General features: G+C 53.7%; 1 protein-coding gene across 4 annotated transcripts in view; it reads left to right on the top strand.

The window, feature by feature from the left end:
• The window catches only part of BRD4 (bromodomain containing 4), an 83,315-nt gene that overhangs the window by 62,780 nt on the left and 4,966 nt on the right, over positions 1-15,569 (top strand). For all 4 annotated transcript variants that reach the window (XM_045853242.1, XM_045853243.1, XM_045853244.1 and 1 more), the window contains 7 exons: positions 473-682; positions 1,272-1,471; positions 1,760-2,055; positions 2,995-3,105; positions 12,010-12,062; positions 12,197-12,572; positions 13,173-13,757. In XM_045853242.1, the coding sequence (XP_045709198.1) occupies positions 473-682; positions 1,272-1,471; positions 1,760-2,055; positions 2,995-3,105; positions 12,010-12,062; positions 12,197-12,572; positions 13,173-13,757 (1,831 nt within the window). The remainder of the gene's footprint in view (positions 1-472; positions 683-1,271; positions 1,472-1,759; positions 2,056-2,994; positions 3,106-12,009; positions 12,063-12,196; positions 12,573-13,172; positions 13,758-15,569) is intronic.

Here is a 15,569-nt window from a genome sequence, read left to right as displayed (position 1 = left end):
TCACTGTTATGATCTGGTACTCAGTCCTGATATTCAGAAGCTTCCTTTGGGATGTGCTGATTGTGCACCAACCTGATGGGAGCCTTAAGTTCAAGTTCAGTAGGTCCTGCCCTCAACCCACCATTTATCAAGAATCCCTAGATTAATGTCCTCAGTGGGCAGCTGCCTCCTGTGCTCTATGTCACCTGTCCATATCTGGGTGGTGTGTGAGGAGCACCTTTTTCTCACTGTGAGATTTGAGAGAGGAGTGTTGGGATTGGTGTCAGGACCTAGCCAGCTTCTTAGCTTGGTGGTATAGAGTTACTGTTGATGAAGCTCTCTGATCCTTCCACCACTTATTGAGTTGACTCCAGCAGCCAGTGAGGTTCTGGTGCCACTGGGCCAAAGATTGGCTACCCTCCACGCACATGTCTGGGGACCCAGCAGCCCTGGAGGGCCCAGCTTTCCCCACCCACACCTCCCCACCCCCCAGGATGTGTTCGAGATGCGCTTTGCCAAGATGCCAGACGAGCCTGAGGAGCCCTTGGTGTCTGTGTCCTCCCCTGCGGTGCCACCCCCCACCAAGGTTGTGGCCCCACCCTCGTCCAGTGACAGCAGCAGTGATAGCTCTTCAGACAGTGACAGCTCAACTGATGACTCTGAGGAGGAGCGAGCACAGCGGCTGGCGGAGCTCCAAGAGCAGGTGAGGGCACAAGCATCCCCATCCCCAGTCTCCTGGAATCTATGGACCGGGCAGTTTCCCTAGAGATTTCACAAGATTGTCGTGGCTCTGAATCCTGGCAGGAACAGAATTCCAGTGGTGCCCTTGTGAAAGGTCACAGGCATATGAACATAATGTATTCAGCATGTGGAGGAGGAAAGAAATGGCTGCTCTTTGGGTAGAGGCAAGGTTTCTGGAGCTTTCCAGTGTCTGGATGGAGGCTAACTAGATTTTTTCATCTCCCTTGGGGCTGTATGGTTGCTCTCTGCTCCCTGCAATCTGGCCGTTAGGCCCTAGTGCCAACATGGGTTCACACCTCTGCCCAGTTTCCTCGGGATCCTCATTTTGGGTCCAGGATGGCCAGAGGGCTTAGCATCTGTCAGTTTAGGTGGCTCCTCTGGGCAGCTTTGGAGTCCAGGGCCTGGGTGGGCATGAGTACTTTGGAAATCTGATGAGGTGGCAGGTCACAGAGCTAAGTACCAGCCCCCTCCTTCATCCCTGGGCCCTGATGTTTGGGGTTCCTGATCAAGACCAGGTTGACAGGCGTGTGTTTTGCCTGTATGCTTCATAGCTCAAAGCCGTGCACGAGCAGCTTGCAGCCCTCTCACAGCCCCAGCAGAACAAACCAAAGAAAAAAGAGAAAGATAAGAAGGAAAAGAAAAAAGAAAAGCACAAAAAGAAAGAGGAAGTGGAAGAGAATAAGAAAAGCAAAGCCAAGGAACTTCCTCCCAAAAAGACCAAGAAAAACAACAGCAGCAACAGTAACACAAGGTCTGTGCCACCCGAATTCCCTGATGGGGACATAGCCTGCCCCCAGCCAGGGGTTGTGATCGTCTCTGCCCTTCTCCCAGGGATGAGCAGTCACCAGGTTTGGGGTGGGAGGGAGGATGGTAGGTAGCATAGTACAGACAGCAGGGACAGGCCACAGCAGCCCCCATTTCCTGTGAAGATCAGCAGGGTGGAGATGTGGTGGCCCCTCAATTCCCCCAGTGAAGGAGAATGAGTGCCCAGCTTCCCAGGGCACCTATTCCTGACAGCATCTGCATTATTCCTTCGTAGCAAGAAGGAGCCAGCACCTGTGAAGAGCAAGCCCCCTCCAGCATATGAGTCAGAGGAGGAGGACAAGTGCAAGCCTATGTCCTATGAGGAGAAGCGCCAGCTCAGTCTGGATATCAACAAGCTCCCGGGTGAGAAGCTGGGCCGAGTGGTGCATATCATACAGTCAAGGGAGCCCTCGCTTAAGAACTCCAACCCTGACGAGATTGAGATTGACTTCGAGACACTGAAGCCATCCACCCTGCGGGAACTGGAACGCTACGTCACCTCCTGTTTGCGAAAAAAACGGAAACCTCAAGGTGCCCTTGGGTCCCCCTGGGGCTTGGGGGTGTCCCAGCCAAGGGAGGGTTGACCAAACTGCTTACCCCTGCCTTTCTGTCAGGAAGGCTCCTATGGGAACCTCAGGTGACTCTCTTTCAGACTTGGCTTTTTCTCTGATGATAAAAATCTGTGTCCTTGACATGACACCTCTGGAGGATTGTCACATGGCACTGAACCTTAGACTGTCATTGCCTTTCTTGACCTCTCTGGCTGGTTGCCATCTGGGGCCCACCTGCATGGCGGTGTCCTCAACCTTGTTCTGAGCAGCCCCTACCATTGAGTCTCTCCCCACCTACCACCACCACCAAAAAAAAAGTCACACACGCACACAAACCTTTTTGGTGCCTCTGAGGGTTGAGTCTGGGAGAGAGGCCTGAAGGCAGCTCTGCACTTGCCTCCCAGTCTTTACCTCGGTGGGGCCCCTCTCTGGGTCTTCCAGGCAGCCCTTTTGTGTTACAAGTGCCTCATCTTGCCTCAGCTTTTGTCTTAAGAGTAGTAGCACTTAGGATCCCTATCAGCACATTGTACATAGTCTTCACCCCAGTCCAGACTGACTCCAGGGGTCTTTGGGTCCTCTTTACCCACTGCCTGGAAAGTTGCTGAGTGAGCCCTAGCCTTTCAAAGGGAAAGCCCTCTTGTCTGTCTCTTATTCCTGATGAACTCTGTAGAAGGGATTCTGAGAGATTGGCTGGGCGGGGGGCGGAGATGGCAGCTTAATAAGCTGAGTTTTTAGCAGGCAGTAGGCTAACAACACTGAAAAGCATGGGGCTGATTGGCATTTTAGACACCACCAGGAGCAGTTCTCTGGTTCATAGGGTACAGACTGCCTTCAGGCCTTTCCTCCAGAGGTATGCCTGGGTTTAGAGCAGCCCCCGGGTTGGGTCCTGCCTGACACAGTTCATGTTGCTTTACTGCAGCCGAGAAAGTGGATGTGATTGCTGGCTCCTCCAAGATGAAGGGCTTCTCATCCTCAGAGTCTGAGAGTACCAGCGAGTCCAGCTCTTCTGACAGTGAAGACTCCGAAACAGGTTAGGGTCCTACTTAGCATCTTGTTACACATCCGCATGTATTCGAACCAGTCATCCTATGTCCCAGTTGCTAGAGACCAGATATGATGGTCATAAGAACTATCTGACCACCGTTTTAACACTCTTAACTAAAGTGGTGGTAGCCCAGCACCGTTTTCTCTCCCTCATGGCCTGGGCTAAGAGGAGGGTATTGACACTGTATGGCTGGGGTGGGGGGTACTGGTGAAGACATTGGGCACTGAGGCCCAGGTGTTGGCACTGATCCTAGTGTAACCATGCCCAGTCTGTCATCTTCCCTGCATCACAGTCACATACAGTATGGCTGTCCCAGGTGATACACTTTGGCAGGGATGGAGCAGCCTACTGTGGGCCCTTCTGTCACCAGGCTCAGGGCACTGCCATCCTCCCCAGAGCATGCTCACTGCTGTGTTCACAGCTCCTAACTCTGGTCACACTTGGACATGCGTGTCCTGTGCCTTTTAACAGTCCTTGTCTTTGTGCTCCATGGGGCCTGCACGTGTGCCCCACATGAGCAACAGCTTCAGAGTGGGAGGTGGGTCGGGTAGAAATGCCGGGAGCTGCACAGTGGTGGAAAGAGGGCCTTCCTCCAGCTATGTGCTTTCCTGGTGATACTCCGGAGCAGAAGCTCAGACTGGCCCAGAGAGACTAGAGAAGAAGCCTGGCGATCAGACCATGCTATAAGGTAGAGCCAGCTGTTTCCACAGGGTGGCCTCTGGGAGGTCTAGTTCAATCAGCTGAGCAGACAGGTCTGTAGACTGCCTGAGAGCTGGTCCTGGGGGCCTAAGCATGTTGCTCTAGGCAGGCAGCAGTATGCATGTCTATAGTAGGGAATATATTTGGGCAACAAAGCGTGTTCTTTCATGGACCTGTCCTGTCTCTGGTATTTTCTTCTGACTAAATGAATCATAAGCTCCGCTTGACCATTTCATGTAAATAATGTGACCTGGTGAGGTTGAGGATCACTTACAGCAGCTGGGAAGAGTGATACTGCTCCCAGGTGCCATGCACAGGTTCTCGTGTGCACTCAGCCTGCCTCTGGGGACCAGGGGGCTCTGAGCCTTGTCACTGTTCCTCATTCCTATTGCAGTAAGGGCACCAGACTTCCCAAGTGAGTGGAGGGCTCACCTGTGGAGGGGTGGGGGGGGACACTGAAGGCTTCTCTAGGACTCCAAATAAATGCTGAATTACCTCATTTTTAGTGGGCCCAAATGAGATGAAATTTCCCAGTGTATATACAGTTTGCCTGCTGCCTCTGTCACTAGCCTTGACCTGGTTTTTTTTCCCCCCCTTTCTAATCCTCTCACCCCCACCTACCTCACAGCTTTGGCTTTTTTTTTGTTTGTTTTTTTAATCCATCTGCCAGCAGGGGGTGCCATGCCTCCATGCCTGCCCAGAAGGGCTGCCTTGCCAGGCAACTGCCCTCTGCAGGGTGAATGGCTGTATTCTTGGGTCCAATTAGCATTCCTGATAGCAGCTGACTTCTCACTTTGGGTGCCAGCCACACCTTGGGTTTACTTTCACCCTGGATTTGCTAGTGGGCTGCTCCTTCTAGGGGGTTCACAGCCTTTCTCCTAATCTTCATGGCCAAAAGAAAACAGTAAAGGCTGAAAATGGCATGGGACCTGGTCATTCAAACAGGGTAGCTTAGCTGAGGGTGAACTGCTTTTGCTGATGTGGCACTTTAGAGGACTGTGACTGTGCCCTTTGCCCCTGGCCCCCAAGCTCTGCAGGACAGCTCCAGGGTTCCTGAGTGCTCTGCTTGCTTCTGACTTTGTTGGGTGGCTGTGACAGCATTTCCAATAGCTCTCTGCTGCTGCCAACATGTTTTTCTTTATTTTTTCACATTTTTTTCCTCTTTTAAATGAATTGGAAAGATTGTGCAACAAGTAATCTGAGAGTCCTGGGAACAGCTGTCTTGGCGGGAAGGAGGGTGAGATTTACAGTATCTGCGCTACCGGCCTGCGGGCCCCAGGCTCTGGCAATTCGGCCGACTTCAACTTGTTCTTCTCCCCATGTGCCCTCCCCACCTTGGGTTTTGTAAGACTTCCTTTGGTCTTTGTGGTCCTGGCTTTTTCTTTCCTATCATTTTGCACTGGAAAGCTCTGTCTTGGGCTAGCAGGGGCTGCTGCTCTCAGGAAGGACCTACCCTGTGGGTTTGCACCCTGTGCCTCAGGCACTCTGAGGTAGGAGCCTGTGACCCTGCACCACTGACTGCAGCCATTGCCACCCAGCCCTCACAGGAAACTGCATTCGCTTCCCCAGCGGCTCCTCCAGTAGCTTCCCTGGCTGCAGGGTCCATGCAGGTGGTTCTGCCTTGGTGGTGGGGGGTGGGCAGTGTCAGGATGAGGGGTGGACATTAGAGGTATTTTCCTTGGTCTCTTGGAACTTAAATTGTTTTTCCCTCCTTGTTCTTGTGTTTCCATTTGGATTGGAGCCAAAATTCCTGAATGGGCCTATTTTTGTCAGTCGTATTAAGTAAGGGTCAGTTCTGCCGACGCAGCCGCAAGACAAGAATCACCAAAAGAAACCGAACAGAGGCACTAAATTGGGGTTGGGGGTTGTTAGTGTGGACCCCTTCTGGCCACTGTTCACAGACAAGGATTCCGATGACAACTAAAGCACGGGGCTAGTCCTCAGGGTCATGTTGCAGTTCAGGGAAGCAGCAGGCTCACAGGGTAGGAGGTAGGGGGCAGATACTGCTTTCCCAGCCCAGTCCTAGGCCACCATGTGTTCCCCTGCTTAGCAGCATGCAGTGCTATTGGCCTGTTCCACCACATTCTCTGAAACCAGCTCTACTTGGGTTGTAGTCTTTTATTTAAAAAAAAAATTCTGGCTAAAAAGATCTGCTTGAGGGTTTAGTGTTGGGAGGACAGGGTGGGTACAAGGGAGCCAACGTCCCACTGCCCCTAAAGCATCTGTAGACCTTAGCTGAGCAAGCTAAAAGTGCCCTGGTTCCTCCTTTCTACAGCTGTTCAGGTGGGCTGTGGGCAGAGCTGTGGCCTCCCTGTCACCAGTGCTGGGATCATGTTTACCTGGCTCATGGGGCCAGGGATGTCCTAGGATTCTTCTCCATCACATTGCTGTTGCCTGGCTCTTTCTGGGTAGTGTCCCTCTTAGGAGCAACCACCTGTCCCTAGCTACCTGGGCCGGGACCTGGGTTCAGGGAAGTTTGAAATGGTTCTCTTGGACTTGGCCTAGTCTTCTAGTTGCAGCACACTCCAGCTATTTTAGTCTCCTTGTTTCCTTTTCCCAGGATTGGAACATATGGGTATTTTTTAATAGCTCCAGAGAGGAAAGGAATGCTTCATGTTTTGGAAAGATTTGAGCTGGAAAGTGCAGACGGAGGCCATGGGGCATTCTTCCCAGACAACCAGCCTCAGCTTCTGACCCACAGGGTCTCTGAGGGACTTGGTTCCAGTCTGTTCTTGAGGCCTGATGCTGCCCAATCCAGAGGTGTTCCACTTTGCTCTCAAGGACAGGAAGAGGCCCCTGGTGGGGGTGGGAGAATAAGCAGAGGCCTGGAGGGCGGGGCTGTAACCCATCTGCTCACGCTGCCGAGTGACCCCTCATATACCCACATGCAGTTGGTGGGATTCTGGGCGGGACTAGCCTTGTGGAATGTGCCCTGACTGAGAGGCTGGCCAGTGGGCGGGTTTTTCCCATGCATGCCCTGAGGGACCATGGGAATGCAGTCAGTGTCAGTGTATCCGTGACTTCAGCAGAGGCATCTGCTGCTGTGTGGGTGGGAATGACCCCATGCCTCTCCCTGGTCAAGGGGAGCTGAATTCCATGCCCAGGAAAAAGAAAGGACAACTTTCCTCCTCAGCCTGTTTTGTTTTATTTATCTCCCCTTAATAGTGTCTGTAACTGATTTCTCTTTTTATAATTTCTTTTTTGTTACTTGGGGTTTGTAGGAATGCAGAAGTGAGGTGTTAGCTGTAAGTCCTACAGACTTACCTGAGATCCCCTTTTTTTCCTCCACCCAAATCCTAAGGGAGGACTGAATCACCTTCCTGAAATGCAGGGTGCAGCAGAGCAGACCCAGGGGGATAACCTCAGAGTCAGTGGGGCCTGGTGGCATGGCACATCAGGCTGGTAGGACAGGTGAGGAGGACAAGCAGAGAGGACTCTCACATTCAGAGACTGGTAAAGGAGATGCTATCGTGAACATGGGGTACACATTACTGGAAGCAGTTCTTTCTAGAAGCATGAACACACTTAGGTGGTTTTGGAGACATCCATGGCTCTTCTAAGGGAAAGGAGGGTTTGTTTCTGCTCTCAGCTGGCCAGGCTGAGGCAGGGCTTCTTGGCTCCAACGCTGTTCTGTGGTGCCTTGTCAGCGAACAGGGCACAGGAGGCTGGTTAGGTCTGCAGTTCTTCTGTTCTTGTGACTTGGAACGGTACATTCCACACCATTTCTCTCACACTGGTTTCTCTCTCCCTCTATGTAGGTCCTGCCTAATCATTGGACACGGACTCTTAATAAAACGGTCTTCAGTTCCAGATTCCTTCCCAGCAAGCTCTAGCTTAAGTCCATTTTCTTCTGTGAAAGGGACAGGACTCCATCAAGTTATGGAATTCCTCAGAGCCTGGGCCTGTCCCCCGGGTGCATTAGTCATGTCCATCAGAGCAGCACACGCCTAGTCCCGCCTCCGGGAAAGCTGCCTTGCCTGGCTGGCCTCCCGGGCCTCCTGTGTACAGACTGCCCGGCTGTCCCACCCAGCCTCCCTGGTCGTCTGGGTTCCTCTGGGTTGGTGACATCACCCAGAGAGTGATGACAATCTTCCTACACACGTATGGGTATGGGTGCTGCTCTGTGTGCAAGCCCCCATCAAAAGTATGTTTTCTCTCTCTCCCTTCATCTTTTTCTGCCACTTCCCTCCTGGACCTGGCAGTGACATTTAGCCCAGGGGAGATCTCATTCAGCCAAAGGAAGAACACACATTTACAGCTTTGCCAAGTGAGGAATGGGGGCTGTCCTTTAGCACTGTCTAGTAGCTCATGTGACTTCATCAGCCAGAGGCTATCACCAACCACAGCTGACTCAGCCCCCTAGAGTCCTTCCATTTTTGATGTTCCCCTTGTTGCCTGTTGGGCATTTTTCCGATTTCCTCTTCTGCTAAAGTCGCATAGGGAAAGGACATCCTGGGCTGCCTCTGTCCCTCCCAGGTGGGTGGAAACATGCTGCAGTAGGGCCAGCCACTGGTGAGGGCATTTGGGGAGGATCAGCTGTGTAGCCAGCTGACCTGGCCCCTGGAGCCCATCGTCCCTGCTCCTAGGGGGTCAGAGTCTGGGCTAGCGGGTGAGAAAGGGCTCTCAAAATCTAGAGCACTGGACCGGTCAGCAATGAGGGCTTCAGGGCCCTTGGGGCCAGCTCTCTGCACATCTGTGAGGGATGTGGCCAGTGCAGGGACCCTTCTCGTTTTTAGTCCCCTAGAATAATGGCAGCTGCTGGTAGTTGTGCAGGCCAGGGTGGCTGCATCATATAAGCCCTCTGAGAAGTTTCTTTGCTCTAAAAATAAATATCAGCCCTTTTTTGGTCATGAATCCAGCATCTCAGCAGAAAACTGCCTGATGTGAAAAGTCCTCTGAGAAGCAATATCTGCCTTTAAGGGAGGCTTTTGGCCTCCCCCCACCCCGCTTTAAGTGTAGTTTGTACATACTACAAGGCTTGGCCACCTGCTGGCATCTTGGAGCCAGCCTTCTGGGACTGGAAGCAGGCTTGAGGAGGTGCAGTTCATCATCAGCAGGCCCAAGCAGCTGTAACTGCCTCAGACTGGCCTTGGCCTTGGGCTCTAGCTCCAGCCCCATACCACTACACCCCAGCCTTTAGGATCCTGCTATGATGCTCAGAGTCCCAGGCTGCTCTCTGGTCCTCTGACCAGTTGGCTTCCACTCAAGCTCCATTTGCCAAACAGACTATTTTGAGTTGCCCTTTGGCCTGTGCCTGATGCATTGCCAGTACAGCTCGGCCTAGCTGAAGCCAGGGGGCTTCATGCCCAGAGATTCCCAAAGGACAGTTGCAAAGTAGCTAGCATTGTCTTTCTGGGAATATTCTGCCTACTTGGAACAAATGGCAGCTTGGATTCCCATAGTGTTGGCCTGTGTGCTGCCTGACCCCTTCACACACACTTATACATAGGCTATAGCCACAGACTACAGGATTTTTGCACCCCCACTGTTCAGGGATCCTGTCCTCCTCGCCTGTGAGTTTTCCACTTGGCAGAGAATTTGGTCTTTAGACTCGAGCCTATCACATGTGCTCAGTGCCCACTCCTTATTACAGACCCCTGTGCTTGGAAGGGAGAAGGTGCCGGCTGGGCCTCAACTCACCAGCAGGCTTCGGGGCCTGAGGAGGTGCTGAGGGATAGGAGGCCCAGTTGTCTACTGGCACCAAGACTCCCTAGTTCAGTTTAGGGGCTCCATACCTGTTTCCTGCCCATACCCTCCATCCTGTCTCCGTCCCTTGATTTGAGGGGGGTGGGGTGGGAGGAGGAATCAGCATTTTAATCAGATTTTACAAAAACTTTTTAATTCTTTGTACAATTACCATCCTATGTAAAGATGACATTTGTGTTGAGTTCAAGATTTTCATGGAATAAAGATCGCACAGTCTTTGAGGCCATCTTCATGGAACCCTTTTTAGAGAGTTTTGTGTGGGGGTGTCTTGGGGCTGGTGTGTTGTGAAGCCTGCACTTCTGTCTTGTCTTCCTTCCAGTCACTACAACATGAGACTCGGGCCGCATGAGCCAGATATATTCTCCCAAACAGGCTCCAACACCTTTGGTCCGTCTAGTCCTCTGGTCCTGGGGGTATCCTTTGTGCCGGCACTGCCACAGAGCCCTGGGGTACTCCCAGTGACCTTTCCAAGGCAGCTGAGATTTGTTCCCTGAAACCCCCAGTGCCCCATTGCACTTTGTCCTCACAAGTTCTCCTGTGGGCACCTCAGCTCAGAACCTAAGGGGAGTTAATGAGGACTTAGAGCCACTGTTCCTGCATATGGTGGGAAAAACTAGTGCTTCCTCGAGTCCACAAGATGACAGGCTGCCCTGAACCTGCCCAATCCATTCTATATCCATGACACTGTCTTCTGGTCAGAATTTACCCCCTGGCCCCTCTCCACAGACCCACCCAAAAGCATGCCCAGTGGATGAGCAGCTGCCCACAGCCTCCCTGGGCCTGCCATTTCTGTTAATGGAATCGATAGCTAAGAGAGGATCCTGGTTGGAATACCCACGCCTCTTGCGTTTCCTTGGTGGCCTCTCAGCACTGAGCTTTCCCCCAGCACATGCAGGGTCCCTTTGGTTTTGGGCCTCCAGCATCTTCAGTACAATGCTTCCCCTCACCCCCCTCCATGGAGCTGCCAGACCATGTGGGCTTGATCCTCCAAGCCCCCTAAACTGTCCTCTTTTGTATGTCTCACCCACAATAGTGTCCCTCTCCCCAGGTTTCCTACTGTGACCCAGAGTCCTGAGCCCTGTATCCTGGAATTTCTAGTATTGCTGGGCCTACGATTCTCAAATCCCATGTTTCCCAGTTGCTGCCATTTGTAGGAGGACAACTGTGTAGCTGCAGAGGTCTCTGTTGCTGTTTTGTCTCTTGCATGGAGTGGTAAGCTCTTGCAGGGCACCAGGTCCTATATCCCTTTGGGTGGCACGTGGCACCCTGAAGCTATGCCATGCACCTCACAAAACCTTAGCGTGGCCCTTCATGAAGCAGCTATGAGCAAGGGTAGCCCTGCTTTGGGCAAATCCTGTCTTCTCATCCCAGCAGCAAGAGCCAGCATTCTGGCAAAGGAGCTCAGGAAATGCCAGGCAAAGGTGACAAGAGTCCAAAAGGCACTGTGGGTTCCACTTCCCTCCTGAAGGTTGGCAACTTCATCATTTCCTAGCCTGTGAGCACCAGCCGGGCCTCCTTCCCTCTCAGGTTTGCATACCAGTGGAGTTTGGTGAGAGGCATCCTACTGGCTCGTTCCTTGGAGTGATGATAAAAGTGGCTCTTGCGCACTCCTCACAGATGTGTCCACACAGAGGTGGCAACAAGCTGTCAGCCTCTGAGGAGCCAGGGCATGTACTATTTTCTCCCTGCAGCACGTCCACTGTGTCCCAATACTGAACTTCATTCAAGGCCACTCTGCTGAGAGAAAGGAGAAGCTGGCAATGGCATTGAGCATCTCCCTGTTTGCTCTGTTTGTAGTCCTGGGGAGACTTGCAGCTTGGCCTGCCTCTTTCTCTCTCTCAAAGTACTCACACTGACCTTTCCACGTGTCAGCACTCTTCTCACCTGTCCCATGGCTCTGTGGCCAGACCTTGGCCCAATCCTGTGCCACTGTCTCTCTCACCACTGCTCAGTATATTTGCTCCCCCTGGAGGGATAGGAAGGAGTGCACCTCGGAGGGCAATGCCGTTGGAGCCAGCTGTGTGATCTAGGGCAAGTCTCTTAACTGTGGAGCCTCAGTTTGCTCACCTTTCAAATGGATATCATTTCGAATGCTGCAGTTATTCCAAGACAGAGAAGGTTGGGGTGCAGACACTCAGCTTGCCTTAGTGACCTATCACCGGAAAGTAGGGGTGACGTTGGGCAAGGAGGTCTCCATAGCTCAGCCCTCTGGTACCCCAGGTATCTAATCCTTTAAGCACTGGGGGTGAGGAGCTGGGCAAGGATGCTTTTCAGATATAGTCCCAGCTAGGAAAAGTGACAGGCAAATGGATATGTGATGCTCCACATTGTCTCTCTCCCATGATAGACTCTCATACCAGACAGAATCCAGCCACCATGTCTGGCTGTCACCAGCCCTGAACTCACCTGATTTTTCCTGGTTCTGCATCCAGTGCAGCTCAGGCTTCTCGCCCAGGCCTCACTAGCTTCTCTTTTCCTCTGCAGAGATGGCTCCAAAGTCAAAAAAGAAGGGGCACCCCGGGAGAGAGCAGAAGAAGGTATGTGATCTCGGGGATCTCCCCCTCGGGAGTGGTGGCCACCCACCTTTGTGGGCCCTGGGGGCACCCTGGAGCTGGCCTGAGGGTTTCTGCCTGCCTGACATCAGCCTGTGTGTGTGTCTGTCTGTCTGCAGCACCATCACCACCACCACCAGCAGCTGCAGCAGGCCCCGGGCCCTGGGCCCCAGCAGCCTCCACCACCTCCCCAGCAGCCCCCGCCACCCCCACAGCAGCAGCAGCAGCAGCAGCAGCAGCAGCTGCCCCCACCACCCCCACCCTCCATGCCGCAGCAGGCTGCCCCCACGATGAAGTCCTCGCCCCCGCCTTTCATCGCTACCCAGGTGCCTGTCCTGGAGCCCCAGCTCCCAGGCAGTGTCTTCGACCCCATCGGCCACTTCACCCAACCCATCCTGCACCTGCCGCAGCCTGAGCTGCCCCCTCACCTCCCCCAGCCACCTGAGCACAGCACTCCGCCTCATCTCAACCAGCACTCAGTGGTCTCTCCTCCAGGTGAGCTGTGGCCATACCCAACCAGATTCAGGAAGGCCCCTTCCTACCCTGTTGTCACTGCTGTCTGGCCACTCTGGGCAAACTTTGGAGCCCATCTGAACTTCAGTTATCTCAGAGGGGATGTCAGCAGCTTCCTAGGGCCATTGTGGGAATTACACAGACACCCCAGGGTAGCTTTTGCAAAGGGTTAGTATTTTGCTACAGGAGATAATACAGTTGTGCTGGGCCAAGCATTGTCAAATGAGAAAAGATGTGACCCCTCTGCACCTCCCAGTCAGATTGGGGGACACACACCTCCCAGATAGGAAGGTCAGGTGGAGGCGCTCAGGACATGGCCTTCTCTAAAACCTAAAGGGCAAATGTGAAGATGCAACAGTGGGAGGAAGGGAAGGAAGTAGGAGGCGCAGGGCACCCAGCAGGACAGTGCTGGTGAGGGTCTGTCTGATCACATGGACCTTCTTGGCAACAGTCTTTATTCTGGAGGTGGTAAGGCGTTGAGGAGGGTGGGGAGAGTGCTAGTTGGATAGGAAGCCAGGTGGAATAGAAAGGTCGGGCTGGGGACCGTAGGAGCCTCACTGCCACACTGTTGTGTCCTTCTAGCTTTGCACAATGCGCTGCCCCAGCAGCCATCGAGGCCCAGCAACCGAGCCGCTGCCCTGCCCCCCAAGCCTACCCGCCCCCCTGCTGTGTCACCTGCTCTGCCCCAGCCGCCCCTTCTCCCGCAGCCCCCCATGGCCCAGCCACCCCAAGTGCTGCTGCAGGAGGAGGAGGAGCCGCCTAACCCACCCCTCACCTCCATGCAGATGCAGCTCTACCTGCAGCAGCTACAGAAGGTGCAGCCCCCCACACCTCTACTCCCTTCTGTGAAGGTGCAGTCCCAGCCCCCACCTCCCTTGCCGCCCCCTCCTCACCCCTCTGTGCAGCAGCAGCTACAGCAACCACCACCACCTCCACCACCCCCTCAGACACAGACCCAGCCCCAGCACCAGCCGCCCCCCCGGCCTGTGCACATGCAACCCATGCAATTCCCTACCCACATTCAGCAGCCCCCGCCACCCCCAGGCCCACAGCCCCCCCACCCGCCTCCCAGCCAGCAGCCACCCCCACCACAGCCCGCCAAGCCTCAGCAAGTCATCCAGCATCACCCTTCACCCAGGCACCACAAGTCGGACCCCTATTCAACCAGTAAGTGGCTTTCCACTCTGGGGCTCTGGGGAGGCTGGTCCTGGGTCCAGTGTTTGTCCTTGAGCAGCCAATCAGGTCAGCTCATGCTTCAGACTGAGGTCGGATGGGGTGGCTGATGGGATGCGGGTGCTGCTTATAGCATCTTTATTGGGAGTATCTTATTGTGAGCCAGGATGACCAAGGCCCCTCACTGGCCCTTCTTTTGGAAGTCAGTCAAAAGTGTTACAAGTACGTTTTGATTCCTACTAGATGGGGAAGTCAGGAACCTGGGGAGGCACCTGGTCCATCTCTAGGGGTTGAAGCAGGCTTCCTGGAGGAGGTGGCCAGAAGATGAGCAGGAGCTAGTTTAACAAACAAGGTGGGGATTGGGTTCCAGGAAGAGCCAGGGGCAGGTCTGGGCAATAAGGGTTGTTTGAGAACTTGTAGGAACAGGTACTGTGTGCTTGGTGTCATGAGACCCATCTGGTGGAGCCAGGAAGGACCATGTTGAAGAGAATTGGGCTAAGCTCAAAGGTGGTGTGCCTCCCACCTTCTCCCAGAACCATTTCCATCTCCTGCTGCTTGGTCCAGGCTGCCTTTCCCTCCACAGCATTGGTCAGGCCATGCCCTTTTGTATTTTCTGGGCATTTGTTAATCTAAGTGTCTGTAAACAAAACATTCTGGCTGGCCTGGTGTGGAAATGTGGCTTCGGTTTCTCATGATGTAGTGATGTGCAGGGCTCAGAGTTGAGGTCCCTGGACTTACCAGTGTGGACTGACAGCCAGGCTTGGGGTTGCAGTGGTGCTCTCACAAACTGAACAACAAGGCTGCACAGGCTTCTAAACCCCGCAAAAGCTGTCAGGCGTCAAGAACAGCTGGCTCTCCTCCCTGGGAAAGTCTGGTGCCAGTCCTGGCAGCCATGCAACTGTGCCTGTTTCCCTCCTTAAGCAAGGTTAGGCTTCCTCTGGTGGGCAGTGATAGATGAGATACCTTCAGAAGAGCCAGCAGTGGAGGTGAGGTGTTGATCCCTTCCGGTTGCTTGGGTCCAGCTCCCCTTGAGCTCCCTTGGCTAGAGATTGTCATGGGGAACCATGTAGATTGGGGCCCAAGTAGGGCTTTAGGTCAAAGGCCAAGTCTCTGGAGTCCCAAGGAGCTCAGCAGGAATCCCTGGGCATTGGGTCAGCTCTTAGGCATTTGCCATTGCGTTTCCCCGCTAACTGCTGGAGGAGGAAGCCACCGGCAGGCAAGCAATTTCTACAGATCATAAGCCTCAGAGTCTGCCATCACTCCAGACAACCTCAGCAGAAGCTCCGAAGGGAGCCACCCAGGCAGGAGGCTGTCACAGTCTTGTGCCTACAGGTGGCTGGCTGGCAGGGTTGGTACAGAGCCACAGCACCTAGACCGGCAGAACTAGCCACATAGGCCTGGAGGGCCAAGGCACAGGGACAGGCTGGTCCTTGCCACCATGTCGTCTCTAAACAGCTTTTCTGGCTCCAGAGAGAGAGCAGGGGAATCAGTTGTGGTCAGCTCCAGGCCCACTAAAATGAGCACCTCTGTCCAGAGGCCCATGAAGTGCCCAAAGGTGTCTGTGCTGGCAGACAGAGGCAAGTCATTGGCAGGTCCTGCACATAGAACTTAGGTTAGATGGTTCAATATAAGGCATGAGGCAGGACTAGGAGCACAGAGCTGATTTTCTTTTGTGGGTAGTGTGGCTTGTCCCATGGTAGAGCTGGCCAAGATGTATCACAGGGTCAAACAGGAGGATGTCCCCTTGCTAGGGTACATGGAAGAGTTGAGGGCAGGACTTGGTGTCTTTTCTAGCTACCCAGTTCT

This window comes from Phyllostomus hastatus, unplaced genomic scaffold (genome assembly GCF_019186645.2).
Source record: "Phyllostomus hastatus isolate PE091 unplaced genomic scaffold, TTU_PhHast_1.1 phas_contig_98, whole genome shotgun sequence".
Classification (NCBI taxonomy): Eukaryota; Metazoa; Chordata; class Mammalia; order Chiroptera; family Phyllostomidae; genus Phyllostomus; species Phyllostomus hastatus.
Note: the sequence above shows the minus strand (reverse complement) of the source record. Positions and strands in the feature narration are given on the sequence as shown.